General features: G+C 38.8%; 1 protein-coding gene across 1 annotated transcript in view; it reads right to left on the bottom strand.

Moving 5' to 3' along the window:
* The window catches only part of LOC149212029 (glucuronokinase 1-like), a 75,884-nt gene extending 61,771 nt beyond the window's left edge, over positions 1–14,113 (bottom strand). The window contains exon 1 of the mRNA XM_089388539.1: positions 13,679–14,113. Within this exon, the coding sequence (XP_089244665.1) occupies positions 13,679–13,902 (224 nt within the window). The 5' untranslated portion in view covers positions 13,903–14,113. The remainder of the gene's footprint in view (positions 1–13,678) is intronic.
* Positions 14,114–16,260: the final 2,147 nt, after the last annotated feature.

Genomic DNA, 16,260 nt, shown 5'->3' with positions numbered 1-16,260 from the left:
GGGCTACCTATTGCCTTCAGGCTTGTAGTTGTTTTGTATTTGTTATTTCTATTTTCCATTGGCATTGCTACTACCTATGTAACATTGTACACATTTTGATTTTGATGACTTAATGAGAAAACTACAGTATCTTGTCTTTCTCCTATTGGATCATTGATGAATATGTATTATGATTTATCATTTATGTCACAATTGTATTTGTATGCATAATACTACTTAGTAAAACTTACATCTAGATGAAGATCTATGTTTTAATCAATGAATTTGTATCATGAATGAGAATTGTGTAAGAAAAATCTAATTTTTTAATATATATATATAACGTGTCCTGTTCCGAGGGGTCAACGTGTCTGTGTCTGACACTCGAATCCTCGTGTCCTTCATGTCTCGTGTCCCCGTGTCAGGTGACTTAGCTTCCTACAGGGAAAGCTTTATGTGCTACAGCACCTCTTGAGTTGGTACATAGTGATTGATGTCATTTCCAACTTATTCTTTCTTAGGGTGAAATAAGCACTAACATTTATTGATGATTTATCAAGGCACCCTTGAGTGTACTTCCTTAAGTACAAGAGTGAAGTCTTTGCAACATTTAAGACATTCAAAGCCTTTGTTGAGAAGCAGTCATCTTGCTCCATCAAGAAACTCCGTACTGATAATGGGGGGAATATGCCAACCATGCATTCAAATATTCTTGTAGAGAACAAACAATTCAACATCAACACACATGTTCCCTACACCCCTCAACAAAATGGCGTTGCTGAAAGGAAGAACCAAACACTAAAAGAGATGGCCAATTGCATGATTCAGTCCAAGAATATGGCACCTTCTTTCTAGGCCAAAGCAATTAATTGTGCCAATTATATTCAAAATCGGATGCCTCATAAGGTAGTTCAACATATGACTCTAGTGGAAGCTTGGACCCATGTTAAGCCTAATGTCTCTTCTTTCAGAGTATATGGCAATCCAGCTTGGGGATTAAGTGCAAATGAAAAGCATAAAGCAATGGAAAAGAAGAGTCAACCATTGATATTTGTTGGCTACTATGAGGACATGAAGACATATGGGCTCTTTGATCCTACTTCTAAGGAAGTCTTTCTTTGAAAAGATGTCCATTTTGATGAGCACAACAATCCAACATCATCTTCTTCTCCTTCCTCAACTTTTACTATTGATAATGGTCCTAATCATGCTAATAGTTTTATAGATATCAAAGATGAAGAAAGTTTTATTGAATGTCAACAGCCAGATGAGAATCTAACATCGGCACCACCAAAACCTGAGCAGTCTAATCAGTAACAACTTTTTCAAAAGCAATATTTCAGAAGGAGCCTTCATAAGTGAAAGAAACATGACAAATATGGCTATGAGGCCACTAATTTCAGTTATCTTGCCTCTAACCAGACATAGTCATATGGAATCTCACTTTTGGGTCATGTCATTGGAGATGATCCACAACAGTTTTATGAAGTTGTTGGAATCCTAAATGGGAAGCTACTATGATAGAAGAGTATTCTTCCTCTAATGAAGAATCACGCCTGGGATCTCGTTCCTCTTCTCAATGGATGTATTTTAGTCTGTTGCAAATGGTTATACAAAACCAAATATTTAGCAGATGGCTCTGTTGACAAACATAAGGCATCTCCTGTGGCCAAGGGTTTTTTTACAAGGTGAAGGAATTGATTATTTCTAATACCTTTTCTCCTATTGCCAAGATGGATTCTATGCACCTTGTGCTTTCTCTTGCTACCTCCCAAGGCTGGTCTATTTATCATGTGGATGTAAAAAGTGTTTTTTCTACATCATGATCTACATGAGGAGATTACATGGAACAAACTCCTGGTTTTGTGCAGGAATCTCATAGTTTGTAGGATTCAGCATTCATTTATGGTCTCAAACAAGCTCATAGAGCTCGGTATAAGGAGATGGGTAGGTTTCTGCTTGCTTCAAGGATCAACTGTTATCATTTTGATCCTACAATTTACACTCAAAGGCAGGGCTCTGATATTTTGATTCTAGTTCTGTATGTGGATGATTTGATCCTCATAGGGAGTTCTTCATCACAATCCAGAATGTCAAGGAAGCATTAATGGGACAATTTGATATGACCGACCTTGGCCTTCTGCATTACTTTCTTGGACTGTAGGTTCATCAGTCTTCAAAAGGGATCACCATCTTTCAACAAAAATATGCTCTTGATTTACTTCAGCACTTTGGCATGGCTAGTTGTAAGCCTGCACCTACTCCTTTTCAGTCAAGTGTTACTCTTACCACTAGTTGCACCTCACCATGGGTGGATCCTACATTGTATCAACAACTAATTGGAGTCTAACTCTATTTGACTCATACCAGACCTGACAATGCTCTTGCAGTAGGGTTTGTCTCTCAATTCTCTCAATATCCTCATGAGAGTCACTAGAAGACAGCAAAGCGTATTCGGAGGTATATTAAATTACTTCTAATTTTGGCATTTAGTACACTGTTAATACTTCTAAATCTTGTGGGTTTCACAGATTCTGACTAGGTTGGATCAACTGATGATCAGGGTCCACATCTAGCTTGTTTTCGTCTTGGTTTTGCTCCTATTGCTTGGTCCTACAAAAAACAAGCAGTGATTTCATTATCTTCTATAGAAGTTGAGTATCAAGCTATAGTTCTTGCTAGTCAGGAAGTTCTTTGGCTTCGTCTGTTATTAACTGAGTTTGACATTTAATAAGATCATCCTACTATTCTTTGGTATATAATCAGAGTGGCATACATTTTTTCCAGAAATTCGGTGGAGCATCAAAGGACCAAACATATTGATATCCACATGCATTTCATTCACCAACTTATCCAAGATGGTGTTCTTAGCCTAGAGTATGTGCCTACTGAAGAGCAAGTAGCAGATATCTTCACCAAACCCTGGCATCACCAAGGTTTCTTCAGTAATAACTAATGCTTGGAGTGAAGGAAGTCGCCCTTGGGGGATCATTTTGAGTCCTCCCTCATCTCCTCATTCATCTTTTCTCTTCTTCTTTCCTTTTTACTCTCTTTTGGGGAGAGGATTTTTTTCCAACAGGTTTGTCTCCTTTTCTCTGATTATGAGAGGTTGTACATAGGTACCTTAGCAGGCCTCATTGTCCAGACCCTTCATTGTTTTTTCTTTTCTTTTTGTTTCAACTTTCCTCCCTACATTTCGCTTATATGGGGGTTAGAGTTCCAATAAAAGAACATTGAAACTTGTAAGCTTATGTAGTGAACTTATCTGTTGCATTGCAATGCTTATCTTCTAGTTATCGCTAGAGGCTTCTTTTGCTGCTACTATAAATAAGAATGATATATAGTCCATTTTTCAAGTAATGAATAACATATTCCTTTGTTTCTTCAATCCTCTCTCTTAGTAGAAGTGTTTTTGGTTATGCAGTCTAGTCCTCCGATGTCTTTTGCATATCTACAAACACGCCTAGATAGGAGGTGAATCAATCCAATAACAAAGTCAAATGCCTAACTCCAAGGAAAAATTCTACCAGCATTCACGACTTCTTAAAAATCCCAATTAGCAACCCTTCAGAAAAATGCAATGACTCTGCATTGGCAACCGTTGATATCTACGCTTGGAAATGCATCCCATGATGGTGGTAATAGAGCTGTTATATTCTCTATTATACAAGGAAAACCAGCAATGCAATAAACCTAATATCTTCATTAAAACTCCACTTTATCACCAATAACACTTGCTAGCAGCACCCGGATGCGGGTGATTAAGACAAGCAAGAGTGGCACGGGCCATCACGTGGCCGTGTGTCAAGACCTCAAGGTGGGACGGTACCACGTTGCAAGAAATTCAAGGGGAGTAAATAAGGCGGAGGCTGGCAAGGGGATGGCATTAATGCCAGTCCTCTCGGCTCGAGGGAAGCAGGTAAGCATGCGAGGGAGGAAGGAGGTTAAGTGGAAGAGTATGGCGGGTTTGCAGGTTACAAGCGCGTCTGGTTCTGTGACCCTCCTCTGTGCTCGCCGCAAGGTGAAAGCAGAGCCGAGGTGGGAACCTGGCAAAGGTGAGACGGCGGAGAGCACAGGGAAAACGACGGTGAGTTCTCTGTTGAACGTTTGGTTGACATTCCTTGCTGTTAGCGAGGTGAATTTGCAGGGTCATTGGGTACGCCAGATGCATTTGCTTTGTCACTGGGTTGGTAAGGTCTGTGAGGAAGATTTAGGAATTAGGAGTGCGTTCTGGCAAGGGGCACTGGTCGCCCGCACGTGGAACGAGCCCTCAGGACTGGTTCTGGTTCCTGAGCGAGATTGGAGGCCGCATTCGGACCTGCCACTGGGAGCAGCGTTGATTTGGGCGACTATCCAGAGCATTGACGGTGACAGCATGCCGCGAGACAGGCTGCGAATGGGTAGCAGGAGAGGAGGAATTCAGGGAAGCGCTCCGCCGAGAGATGACCATCACTCCCCCTCTTCCTCAATTGAGGTCACCTCCCATCCTCGTTAGTTTCAGGACAGCAACGACGAAGTGGGAGGGCAGAGGGAGAGTAGCCCAGCTGAGGGAGACAGTCGCAGGGAGCTTCCAATTCTCAGGTATCGCCTCCCCTGTCCGCATGTTAATTCCTCTCTGATTGTGACAATTGAAGTTGAACATGATTTGGAGCCTCAGCAACAAAAGCAGCACAACAGCAGGGATGAATCCCCTATTGCCTGCCTGCCCATGGGTGGAGAGAGCGGAGGAGTTCAGCCTGTGCTTGTACCGGGGATGGGATGGTCTGTTCCGTATACTGCAGGAGAGAGGAAACTGGAAAGACCAGGCCTCCATATGAATCCAGACGCAGGCCCCTCGGTTCCCGTAAACCTTCATCCGCCGGATTTGAGCAAAGGAAAACAGAAAATGGAGGACTTAGATTTCAATTTGGATTATGTTGCTGATTCCCTGGTGCATGCGGCTCCCTGGCCAGGTCCAAGGGAACTTGCCAGAAATGACAGTCCTCACAAAATCATCCAGCTCTCGGATTCTGAGAACACGCTTCACTTCGGATGCCGAATTAAAGAGCAGCTCCAGTCTACGAATGAAGAATGATGTTGCTATGGTATTTTTGGATTTTTGTCTCAATTTCCATATGTCGGCCTTCCTGTCCAAGTGTCCAATGTATGTGTTCAGTGTTATATGTCTGTGTCCAAGTATCAATATGTTTATGTGTTTCTTCTGTTCAGTCCAGCCATGGACAGTTTATCAGTGTCATGTAATAGAGCTCGCGGGTGCTGCAATGTGGGCAAGGCCAAAGAGACTGAGAAATCTTAAACCTTGCCCTATGTAATCTTTTTGTATATATGTTTTACACAGTTAATAGAAGTAGTCATATTCAGAAAAAAAAAAAAAAAACACTTGCTAGCAGCCACCAAAATCACACGATAGCTTCATTAGACCACACATGCAAGTTAACACAGCAAAATAAACAACACATAGTGAAAAATCATTGCACATGGAGATGTTATTTACCATAGAAACCCAAACAGGAAAACAAACTTTAAAATGATAAGTGTTAAGTCTGCTGAATTCTAAATGGGATATGAAATTCTATTTTCTCCATATGAAGTCCTATGAAGTTGGAACCACTTTCAAACATCTTGAAACAAGTCATGGTAATGTTAAATTTGAAGTAAAAGGAGAGAAAAGGTAAGAGAAAGGAGAATGAATGTAAGATATTGGAGACTGTGGTAAGATAAAGGAGATGATACAAGAATAGGTAAGATAAAGGAAAATTTGGTGCAAGATAAAGGAGAATGTGGTAAAATAAAGGAGATATAAACTTTCAATTTAATAAATTAATATTACCATTAATTAAGAATTTAATGTTACCATTGATTACCAAGGTCACAAACTCCTCAACACTCTATCCCCCTATCTTTGTTCTGTCTTAAAGGTTTGTTGGACAAAAAATCTAGGGGGTGCCTAGAATGTGGTAAGATAAAGGAGAATGGCAACATTTACTTTAAGAATTTAATAGTACCATTAATTAGGGTCACAAACTCCTCAACACTCTATCTCCTTATCTGTGTTCTGTCTTAAAGGGTTGTTGGACAAAAAATCTGGGGGGCACCTACGCACCTCACACTTTTTTTTGTTGATTGGGGGAGGGGGCGGCAAATTCCCTTTTGGGGAAACACGCCCCCACATTAGGGAAACGTTTCCCAAGTTCCCCCAAAAGGGGGCCATGGGGAAACATTTCCCCATGTGCCCCCTGCCCCGGAACTTGGGAAACAATGGGGGCATACTACCCACCCTGGAGACACATCCCTGTGGAACACTGTAAATATGTTTTACTGAGCACACATGAACATGTCCTATCTTATTACATGTCAATCTTTAGATATTTTATTATTAACAATCATAACTCAACTTAGTTCCAATGAGAGAGTTAAATTTGTGGAATCTTTCTAATTGAGACCAGTGTTACCAGATTCTTCTCAGTCCGAGCTGAAAACTGGGTCTAATTCCAAATTCCAAGCTATGACAACACCAAACTGATTCTAAGTTTGACTCAACCTATGCCATACTCATGTGTATGACTTAGACTCACAAGTCAAACATAAACCAAATTGATACTCTGAGTTACTCAATCATCTGTCTATCAAGAGACAATAAAAAAGCACTCATTGCTTGTTTTTTACCCTTTTCACAACAGAAAACCAGCAAAGCTGTCCACTGTCCAGGATCCATTATGATTTATCTATGTACTTCAAAACCATTTATTGTTTAAAATTTGTATTGGACATGCATCATAAGGTTTTGTGTTAATCACAAAAGTCTTTTTTCTTAACTTTATGATTCGTGTAGTTTTTTATGTTTTCATTTGTCAAGATTTTCTCAAATTATTTTCCTACTCAAAACCCTTATTCTCTTTAAAATTTGCACAAATATCTTTCTTCTAAAATTCAAATTTAGAGTAATTTTTTGTGTTTTCATTTGCCAAGATTTTTCCTAGCTTTTCCTGAGTCTCAATCAAACTCCTAATCTACGAGGTTTCATGTTAATCAGAAATACCTCTTTCTTCCAAAATGTAGTGTTTTTAACTTTTTTCCTTCCACTGCCAAGATTTTATCTAGATTTTCCGGGACCTAGTCAAACTCTTACTTTGGTCACCCTGAATCTGACCATGATCGGAATTCAAGAAAAATCAACCATCAGTATTAGCTACCTATAAGAAAGTTTCCCCAGCCAAACATGGAAGCATATCCACTTGGAATTTTATCCACAATGCGAATGCTGACTCACATTTTTCGTTCTGAAAAAAAATAAATGAAAGCTAAGCAGATTGACAATATAATAAGATCTACACACTGACAAAAAACACAAACCAGTCTTCTAGTTTTACAAAGTTCAAACTTCATAATTCTCTTTTTCATTTCTATTATTTCAGAGGAAACGGTTTTCCTGGTGCAAAATTCGTATTTATTTTGGGCTTGAACCACATCAGAGAAAGGCAGGCAAGGTCCACAAGTTTTTAACCTAAATCTTCTCACAGTAATCACACAGACAGACTTTTGTCTTTCTAGCCTTATTTTTCCTTTGTTCTGACGGTATAAAACCAACAGAAAAACAGCCAAGACAGTTAACAATTCCAGCATCAGACGGGACCATAAACCAGGGTTAAAAATGAAAAATGAAGAGCAACCATTTATGTCATATGATTTTTTTGAACATGCAAAGCATTCAGTTTATTTTCTTTAATGTAAACGTGGTTTTTATGATAAAGCTGAAGCTTTCTTTGATGATTAATGAAAAAACAAATTGAATATGGTTCTTAAAAACAAAATATATAAAGTTTTATAGAAAGAGCTACGAATATCACACATTTAAAAAATAAATAAATAAACTATTTGATTAATATAAGAAAACAAGAAGTACAGCAGAGTTTTAAGGAGAAAAGGGAGCTACCAGCGCCACCACAGTAAAGTGCTGCAAATGCGATCCTCTAGCCTCTATCCTAACAGCGACAAACATGAACTAAGCAAAGACTGCGCAGGCAGACTGATGCTCCATCTTGGTTGCCTTTTTTTCCTTAATGCTTTCTGACATCCGTCCAGCCTTCTCCTGAGTGAAGGCACCAGGACCGTCAATGAGCATAAGCTGCCTGTTGGACACCTAATCAGCTAAGGGTTATGGTGTGGAAATTGAACAGTCAAAGGAAGTCCAAGAAACCTTGGAAGATGAATCCAAGAGTCACTCCAACATATTATAAATGTATATCATGTGAATAATATATGCATTCGAGGTTTATCCTTCATATCTTCTGTCTTCGCCATGGTTGTGCCTAACATGGTATCGGAGTTGTAGGCAATCTCCTGCCCAAGTGTGAGCAGCTTGTGTTTTGTGGCCACTTATGTCTTTGTCTGGTACCCATTAAGTTATTTCCTCGTCTCTCTTTCTATATGATGGTTTCTCTCACTAGTTATTCGCTATCTGACAAATTAAGTATCTAAATCCGTTTCTATGTCATAAATCCTATCTATGCCCTTCAGAAATGCCAGTGCCAACATTTTTGTTACCCTTGCCAGCCCTGCAACCCTTGGTCTTTCCTGCCCTTGCTCCAATGCTGGTATTGGCCCATGCTCTAACGCTCTGTGACCTTATGTTCACTCTACCATTTTTCTACTCCTGCTCAGAGTTCCTCAACAGTTTTGCTCTATGTTGCAACCGTCGCATCTTCCAAGAGCAAGCGACATAACTCTCCTCTCATGCACCTAGCGTAACATCCCTCTTTTCTCCCCTCAAAACCCTTTCCCACTCTGCTTCCTTTCCTTCTCTCAATGCAAAAAGACAACACTACTATTGCTTGCAAACCGTCAGTAATAGAAGAGGGCACAATAGACGCTCTAAGGGCAGCAGTGGAGGTGTTAGCTAAGTCACATGACACGAGGACACGAGACATGGAGGACACGTAAATACAAGTATTCGACACGAGACGCAGTGACCTTCGAACAAGGACACGAGGGACACGTTTTATATATATATATATATATTAAAAAATACTGAAATATAGTGCTTGATCCATATAGATATGAATCATGATGATATCTATTTAGTATTTAGTATACACTGTCTACTATTTAGCAATTTACTAGTTAGTTTATTAATTTTACTACATCAATGATGTTCACAGTTCAATGTTCAATGTTCATTGTTCATTGTTCATGTTATAATTTTTGTTATCAACTTCAAACAAGTTTGACTATGTTCAAACCTCACATAAATTTATGAACTATAAATTTATATGTGTTCAAACTTCATTGTTGACCAGAGCATTAATCGAGATTTCCCTCCCTTTAGACCTCGAAGGTGTAGTGAGCAATGAGCACATGACGGGGAGCTGGGATTTTTATTTCAAAACACGATTTATATGTGGTCACTTGTGTATAATTAAGTTAAGTTCCGTAGGCTATAACACAACTTATAAGAAATTTAAGTGCTCCAAACTCTCGGCAAAGCATGCAAAAGCTCGTCTCCTACATCTCCAGGTTCAAGGTGATGTGAAGTTGTGAGCATTGCGCTTGAATCTGATGGCCTCACACTGCACAACATATTGGATTCCAGCGACAAGAAAACTCAACTTCGGTGGCGAACAATGACAAAAAAACCCAAAAATAAACCATGTTGCAGGTTTTAAATGTCACTTTTCATGGGACATGTGTCCTAAGAACCAAAAACGTTAGTGCACGTTTTCGACACGTCCAAAACACGTGTCTTGATTGGAGGACACAAAGAAAAACGTTTGCGACACGTTTTAGGGCGGTTTTTGTGTCTGACACGTGAAATACGGGACACGAGACCCTGAGGGACGTGTCTTGTGACTTAGGGTGTTAAATATCTAAGTGGGTCGCGTTTTGAAGGCATGGAAATTGCCAAAGGCGGATTCCTTGTACGTCGAATAAGTCAATGTGGGCGAGCGGGAACCCCACACCATATGCAACAGCCTTGTCAATTACATTGTGCAAGACAATAAATGTGGTTATTCCTTGTGCTTCAACAACTACCTGCTCGGTAAGCTACAAATTTCTACATTCTATGGTTGTAAAATGTTGGATGATACAGGGATATTGGAACCGAACAAAAGCTCATGTTTTTTCCTGGAGGTGGTCATACAAACCACGCGAACACAGAACAGGTGGGTTTGGGCCCCACAGTAATGTTGGACATGTGACATCATTTCAGAAAATAAAGCGTTGTTTCATGAGTTTGGAGCGCAATGTTTTGAATACTACTGCATTAGTTTGGAGCTTGCGTTGTTGCTTCCAGTGACTATGTTACATAAGTTTGAAAGTAATCTAATATATGTTTTGAAACCACTATATATATGCCTCCTTTGCGTTGTATTCGAAAAGCATGAGTCTGCATTAATTCGTGTGTTGGTGTAGTAGTGTTGAATAAAATGGCTTTGTATTGGAAGAACTAGTGTCAACCATTGAGACAACGAATAAAAGGCCGAAAAATCAAAGGAAAAATCACATTGTCATGGTATGAGAGCAGAGAACCCAAGGGTTCTAAATATGGCTACGTCTACCCCCTAACTCCTTTATCTCAGTCCTGCTATTGTTGCATGTATTTCAATCTGCTAGTTACACCATTTTGTTGTTCTTTTTCAATGTTGGTTGAATGTATGCCAACTCATCTCTTCGTAGTCTCTGTGTGTTGGAATGAAGCACGTCTTTGCGCATTGGAATGGAGCGTTGAATAGATTGTGTTTAATCCGCGAGTAATGCCTTTGCATTGTATTGGTTTATATATATGCATTATTGTATGTGGGTCATTCCATTTATTAAGAGCCAGTCATTATGGCATAGTTTAAGTTTGCATTGCATTGAATCTTTGTTCCACCTTACCAAAGCTATGTTGAAGCCGAATGTTTTAGAATGCCTTATGCAACAACAAGTTTTGTGGTTTGTATTGATCTTTTGATAGAATTGTGACCATTTGAAAGGTGTTGACAATGTGAAGGTAAATGTAGAAAAATTGGTCACCATTTTCAAAATTTGTAGTCACCATCATAGTTTCACTCATATTTTGGCCACATAGAGCTTGGTTTTTGGAGTTTTCCTTGGTCTGTATTGTGAGGCAGTACAGCAAGCTCAAGCATCCAAGTTTTTGAATCTCCTTTTGTTGAGTTGAGTTGTTGGCAAAATGACCAAGATCACAAAATTATTAGAGTTAATAAGTACTTTAATACACTCCACTGTTCACGATACAGTTGAAATTGGCAAGGGCACTCTCTTTGACATTCAGACTTCTCTGCATAATGCACAAGAAAAGATAGAATTTTTGCAGCTCGAATCACAGCTTCAGCAAGATGAGTTACAACCGAAAAGACATCATTTTGAACTAGTTATTGTTCAAAACAAGCCTTTATTTGACTTTGAAACAAATACCCATCAGCAGCCAACAAGTGATCAACATCGAGTTTCAATTCTAGGAGCAAGTTTGCTTGCAGATGCAGAAATTCAGCATACACTTCCCAAGCCCATCATCAGGCCTTAGGAAGAGCTTGACCATAACAAGCACATAACTGGTCTTGGATAAGACAAAGATGTGTCCTTTCATATTCCAGATTACTCAAAACCCATTCAGTTTTAGAGTGTTGGATTTCTTCATGACAATTCACCTTCAGTTGTTCCAGATTTTGCTCCTCTTCCACAACAACGACTACAGATTGTTAAATGCCAACATTGTGACAAAGTTGGCCATATGAAAGATCGTTGTTTTGATCTTCATCCATGTGAGCACTGTCATAAAACCACTCATTCTTCAAACAAATGCTTCAAAAACAAACCTCCTGCAAGAACAAAGATTCATCTTGGATGGATCGCTTCTTGGCAATGGGCTTCAACAGCCAAGAAGATATTTCAATCATATGTCAGAACTTGTTCTAGAGTATTGAACAATCTTGCAGTTGAGTTTTCTCCATCATCTCACCTTATATCTGACAGGGGGGAACTTGGGAAGTGATGGTCATCTACAAGCTTCAAAGCCACATCAAGCAATCCTGAGCCACAACCTGAACCTGTTGCCTAATTCAAAGTTGTAGCCAAAGACACAGAAGTTCAAGCAAGCCTGAGCCACAACCTACCATACCAGATTTAGAGTTGTAGCCTGAGCATGCCTTTGGTTGGTGGTTAGCCTTAAACCATCTATGTGGGGTTGAGACCTCCCTTTTCAGGTTGAGCTTCTCCCTCTTCAAAGAATTGGGGACACTTCCTCTAGCAGAAGACTTCAACTTCTTGTCAGTTTTGGAAGAGTTCCAGGAATTGCATTAAGCATTCTAGAGTTGGTGGTCATCCTTAAACCACCGCAGGTTGTAGACCTCCCTTTTCCAGGTTGAAGGTCTCCCTCTCCAAAGCATTAGGGACACTTCCTCTAGCAGAAGATTTCAACTTCTTGCCAGATTTGGAAGAGTTTCAGGAACTACACTAAGCGTTCCAGTGTTGGTGGTCATCCTTAAACCACCACCTTATACCAACATTTTATAGAGCACATTCAGCCTAGTGTTGCCATGCATTTTTGCACATTTTGTATTACAACTCTCTTCTTGGACTCACACATACCCCTTTAGATTAAGGGGGGAATGTTGGACACCTAATCCGCTAAGGGTTATGGTGTGGAAATTGAACAGTCAAAAGAAGTCCAAGAGACCTTGGAAGATGAATCCAAGAGTCACTCCAAAGTATTATAAATGTATATCATGTGAATAACATATGCAGTCAAAGGAAGTCCAAGAGACCTTGGAAGATGAATCCAAGAGTCACTCCAATGTATTATAAATGTATATCATGTGAATAATATATACATTCAAGGTTTATCCCTCATATCTTCTGTCTTTGCCATGGTTGTGTCAAACACTGCCAACTATCATCTTCAAAGATCTGTTTATTAGGAACATGTTCAGCATCGGGGGACTCAGAGTAATGTGAACCTTTCCCTACATCAAGGGAGGGCCAAGCCATTACCAAAGCTGAAGAAGAACTAATGTCCACTTTCTTTAAAGCAGCAGCAAGAGAATTCAAAGTATCGGAAGGAGGAGCAGCAGCAGGAGAATCTGTGGCGGTTGGAGAAGCAACAAGGGAGAGAGCCGAGGGGTTTGGAGGGCTTCAACCAGCAAGGACGCAGCTTCCAAGCTCTGAATTAAGGTCATTGGTGAAATTCTTGTAAATTCTAAAAATAGTATAATTAATTTTTTTTAAATGCTTTTGAGCAACAAGTACAACCTGCACCTTCCCTACAATGTAGTGAATGTAGTTCACAACTTATGGAAGCAATCCTTCAGCTACCACGTTGTGATTGGGTAATTTATTCAATAAAAAAAAGTTACCTAATATTCGTACTTTAGCATGTCTCTGTATAATTTGAATAACAATACCCCACTTGTACCAAAACAAACCAACACCCATTGACATCAATTTAATTTGGGTATCTACGGACCGTTATTTTGTGTACCTGAAAGTCTACTGTAATGAACTATATGAAAGTTGTAACTATGTTTACAATTGCAAGGAAAACTCGAATCCAAAAAGGCATGTTCATTCATTTGGCGGCTTAGAGATCCGAGCTGATTTAGTTCTTAAATTTAATTCAAGAAAAGCATATCCGTGAGCAGAAGAGCTCTCGGATCTGAACTTATATTGAAGGAAAATATTCAGAGACGTTAATTCTAACAGAAGACGTACCAGGTGATCCAATGAGTTGAACTTGACCAAATCGTGATGTGGGTGGGGTTCGATCACGAGGTCCACCGATTGCCTCAGGCGAGCAGTAGCCCAGAAGTTAGCCAGGCCGAAAGAGATTGTGCGACCGTAGTATAAATCGCTGGGATTACCCAGTAATCCAACTCTGGCATATGCACGGTGCTCAATGTAATTCAGTTCATCGAGTGATTCCATCCTCTTCCGGCCACCTGCTCTGTGTGTGATTTCCGCCTTCTGAATGGTCTGGTGAAGGTCAAGCTCTACTTATCTCCATTCTGGATTGTGGATGCAATGGTATTCTAAACATTTTCTGAAAACTGGCCCGTTTGTTGGGGCTACTTTGTTTGAGTTTGTCCGTCATGTGAGTTTGGGTACGCGGTCATGGGATATGGGCAATGCCTTTTACGGTAATTATGGTTGTTGTTTGGTACGGGGCATTTGGGATTTAATCTTCTGTCGGATAGTTATTTTAAAATAGTTGGAATTTAGTACAAAGAATCGCAGTTTTTAAAATCATGTGGTTAAATGAAAATGGGAAAGGTTTTAGGAAATTGTTTTACATCGAATTTGAATTAGGGTGGAATTTTACCGATATTTAAGAGTTACATATTTTCTTTGTAATAATATTGAAAAAATATCAATTTTACTGATATTTAAGAGTTACACATTTTCTTTGTATTTATATCGAAAACAGATATTTTTGTTATAAGATTAATGGTGTCCAGGGCGCTTTCACGTTTAAGATTTTGATTAAATAGATATTATAATGTGATGTCTAATAATTTGATTTAGTCATTAAATAAATTATATTAAATTAAAAGATTAATGTAATGTAAATATTTTAATTCAGTTAAAATAAAATAAAACTAGATTAAAAATATAAATAACTTTATAAAAATAAAAACGATCTATGATATTGAGAATTTATGGTATTCTACATGAAGATAGCTTATTTAATGATTTTTTTGGATATTTGGTAGATCCAAATTTAAGATAGATCTACCTTAGTTTATTGAGAGAATCATGAAGATAATTGTAATATTGTTATTGTTAAACTAGTTCAAGTAGTATTACAATAATTAAAAGACTTGTTTAACTATAGTAGTTATATGTCTAAACTTATTTTGTAAGAGGATATTTATTGTAAGAATGAGTAAATATGCATAAATGTAGTCTTTATTTAACCATATCTTTGAAATTGTAAGATTTGATATTTGTTGCGGGTGTAAGTGTGTGTGAGAGAGAGAGAGAGATGAAGGCCCACAACTTAAGGGGTTGAATGATGTTTTTTGCAAACATGTATGTGGACATTTCATAAAGCTTTAGAAGCGACATCAGAGTCAAGCAAGGTTGCCCTTTATCCCCTACTCTTTTTGGTTTATATATTAATAAATTGGAAGAGTGGCTAAATCTGCAAGGTGGCTAAAGCTTCTTTTATATGCCAATGGTCTTGTATTGATTGCTAAATTAGCCTAGGGATTGCAAATGCACCTATATGCCCTTCAGCATTTTTGTAAAGCAGTGGGGATGCAAGTCAATACCAGCAAGACCAAAATAATGATTTTCTCAAATAAAAAGAAGCAGAGCCAGCATATGTTCTTCTTTGAAGGCAACATTCTTGAAGAAGTAAATGAATACAAGTACCTCGGGATTGATTTCAACAAGAAGTTTAATTGGGAGGACTGCAGAAAGAAAAGAATTTTAGGAGGATGGAAAGCATTATATGCTCTTCAAAACAGATGTAGAGAGGCAAAGTTATGGGATTGGAAAACAATTAAAGTGCTTTTTGGGCTCCTAGTTTGTCCAATGATATTATATGGGTGTGAATTGTGGGCTAGCAGCATCCCTGTCTCAAAATGGAAGCAAATTGAGAAAATCCAAAAACGCTTGATCATGAGCAAGTTTAAAATAAAAAGTTTGGTTTCTTATGAGATAATGTTGAGTGAAATAGGAGCAACTCCCATCGAAGCAATTGTTATGGTGCGTCTCATAAGGTACCTACAAAGAATTGAGCAAATGGGAGAAGGTAGATGGCCTAAAGTTATCTTCAATGAAGGAATGAGTGAAAGAAAGAAATCATGGATGAGACAAAACAACAAATGGATGCAAAAATGGAATATTTACCTCAATGCATGTCCCACAAATAGCAAGGATTTAAAGAGTTTTGTTATGGAGAAGTTTCATAAGCGTATATGGGGAAAAGAGTTGGGTAGAAAGAAGAAGTACTATGTTCAAGAATTCAACCCCACTTGTGATCTCCAACAAAAAGAGTACATTGGAGCTAGCATTCCATGGAGAGAAAAGATTCTTATTGCTCAATTAAGAACTAACTCGCATCAACTACAGTGCGAAACAGGTCGATGGAAAAGACCTAAAGAAGCTTGGGAAGAACGGGTGTGTACTTTTTGCACTTCTGGGGCAGTGGAATCGGAAAAACATTTCATTTTGGAATGTGATGCTTTCAGAGACAGTTACAGTAGTATGTTAACATCAGTTCCTTGGCATTGTCTTTTCAGTGAGGGTATTGTTAGAAGGTTGGGTCAGCTCATCATT

The sequence above is a fragment of the Pinus tabuliformis genome, chromosome 1_1, assembly GCF_031772625.1.
Source record: "Pinus tabuliformis cultivar Carrire ecotype Pingquan chromosome 1_1, CPIR1, whole genome shotgun sequence".
Taxonomy (NCBI): Eukaryota; Viridiplantae; Streptophyta; class Pinopsida; order Pinales; family Pinaceae; genus Pinus; species Pinus tabuliformis.
The sequence above is the reverse complement of the archived record's forward strand: the minus strand, read 5'-3'. Positions and strand labels throughout refer to the sequence as shown.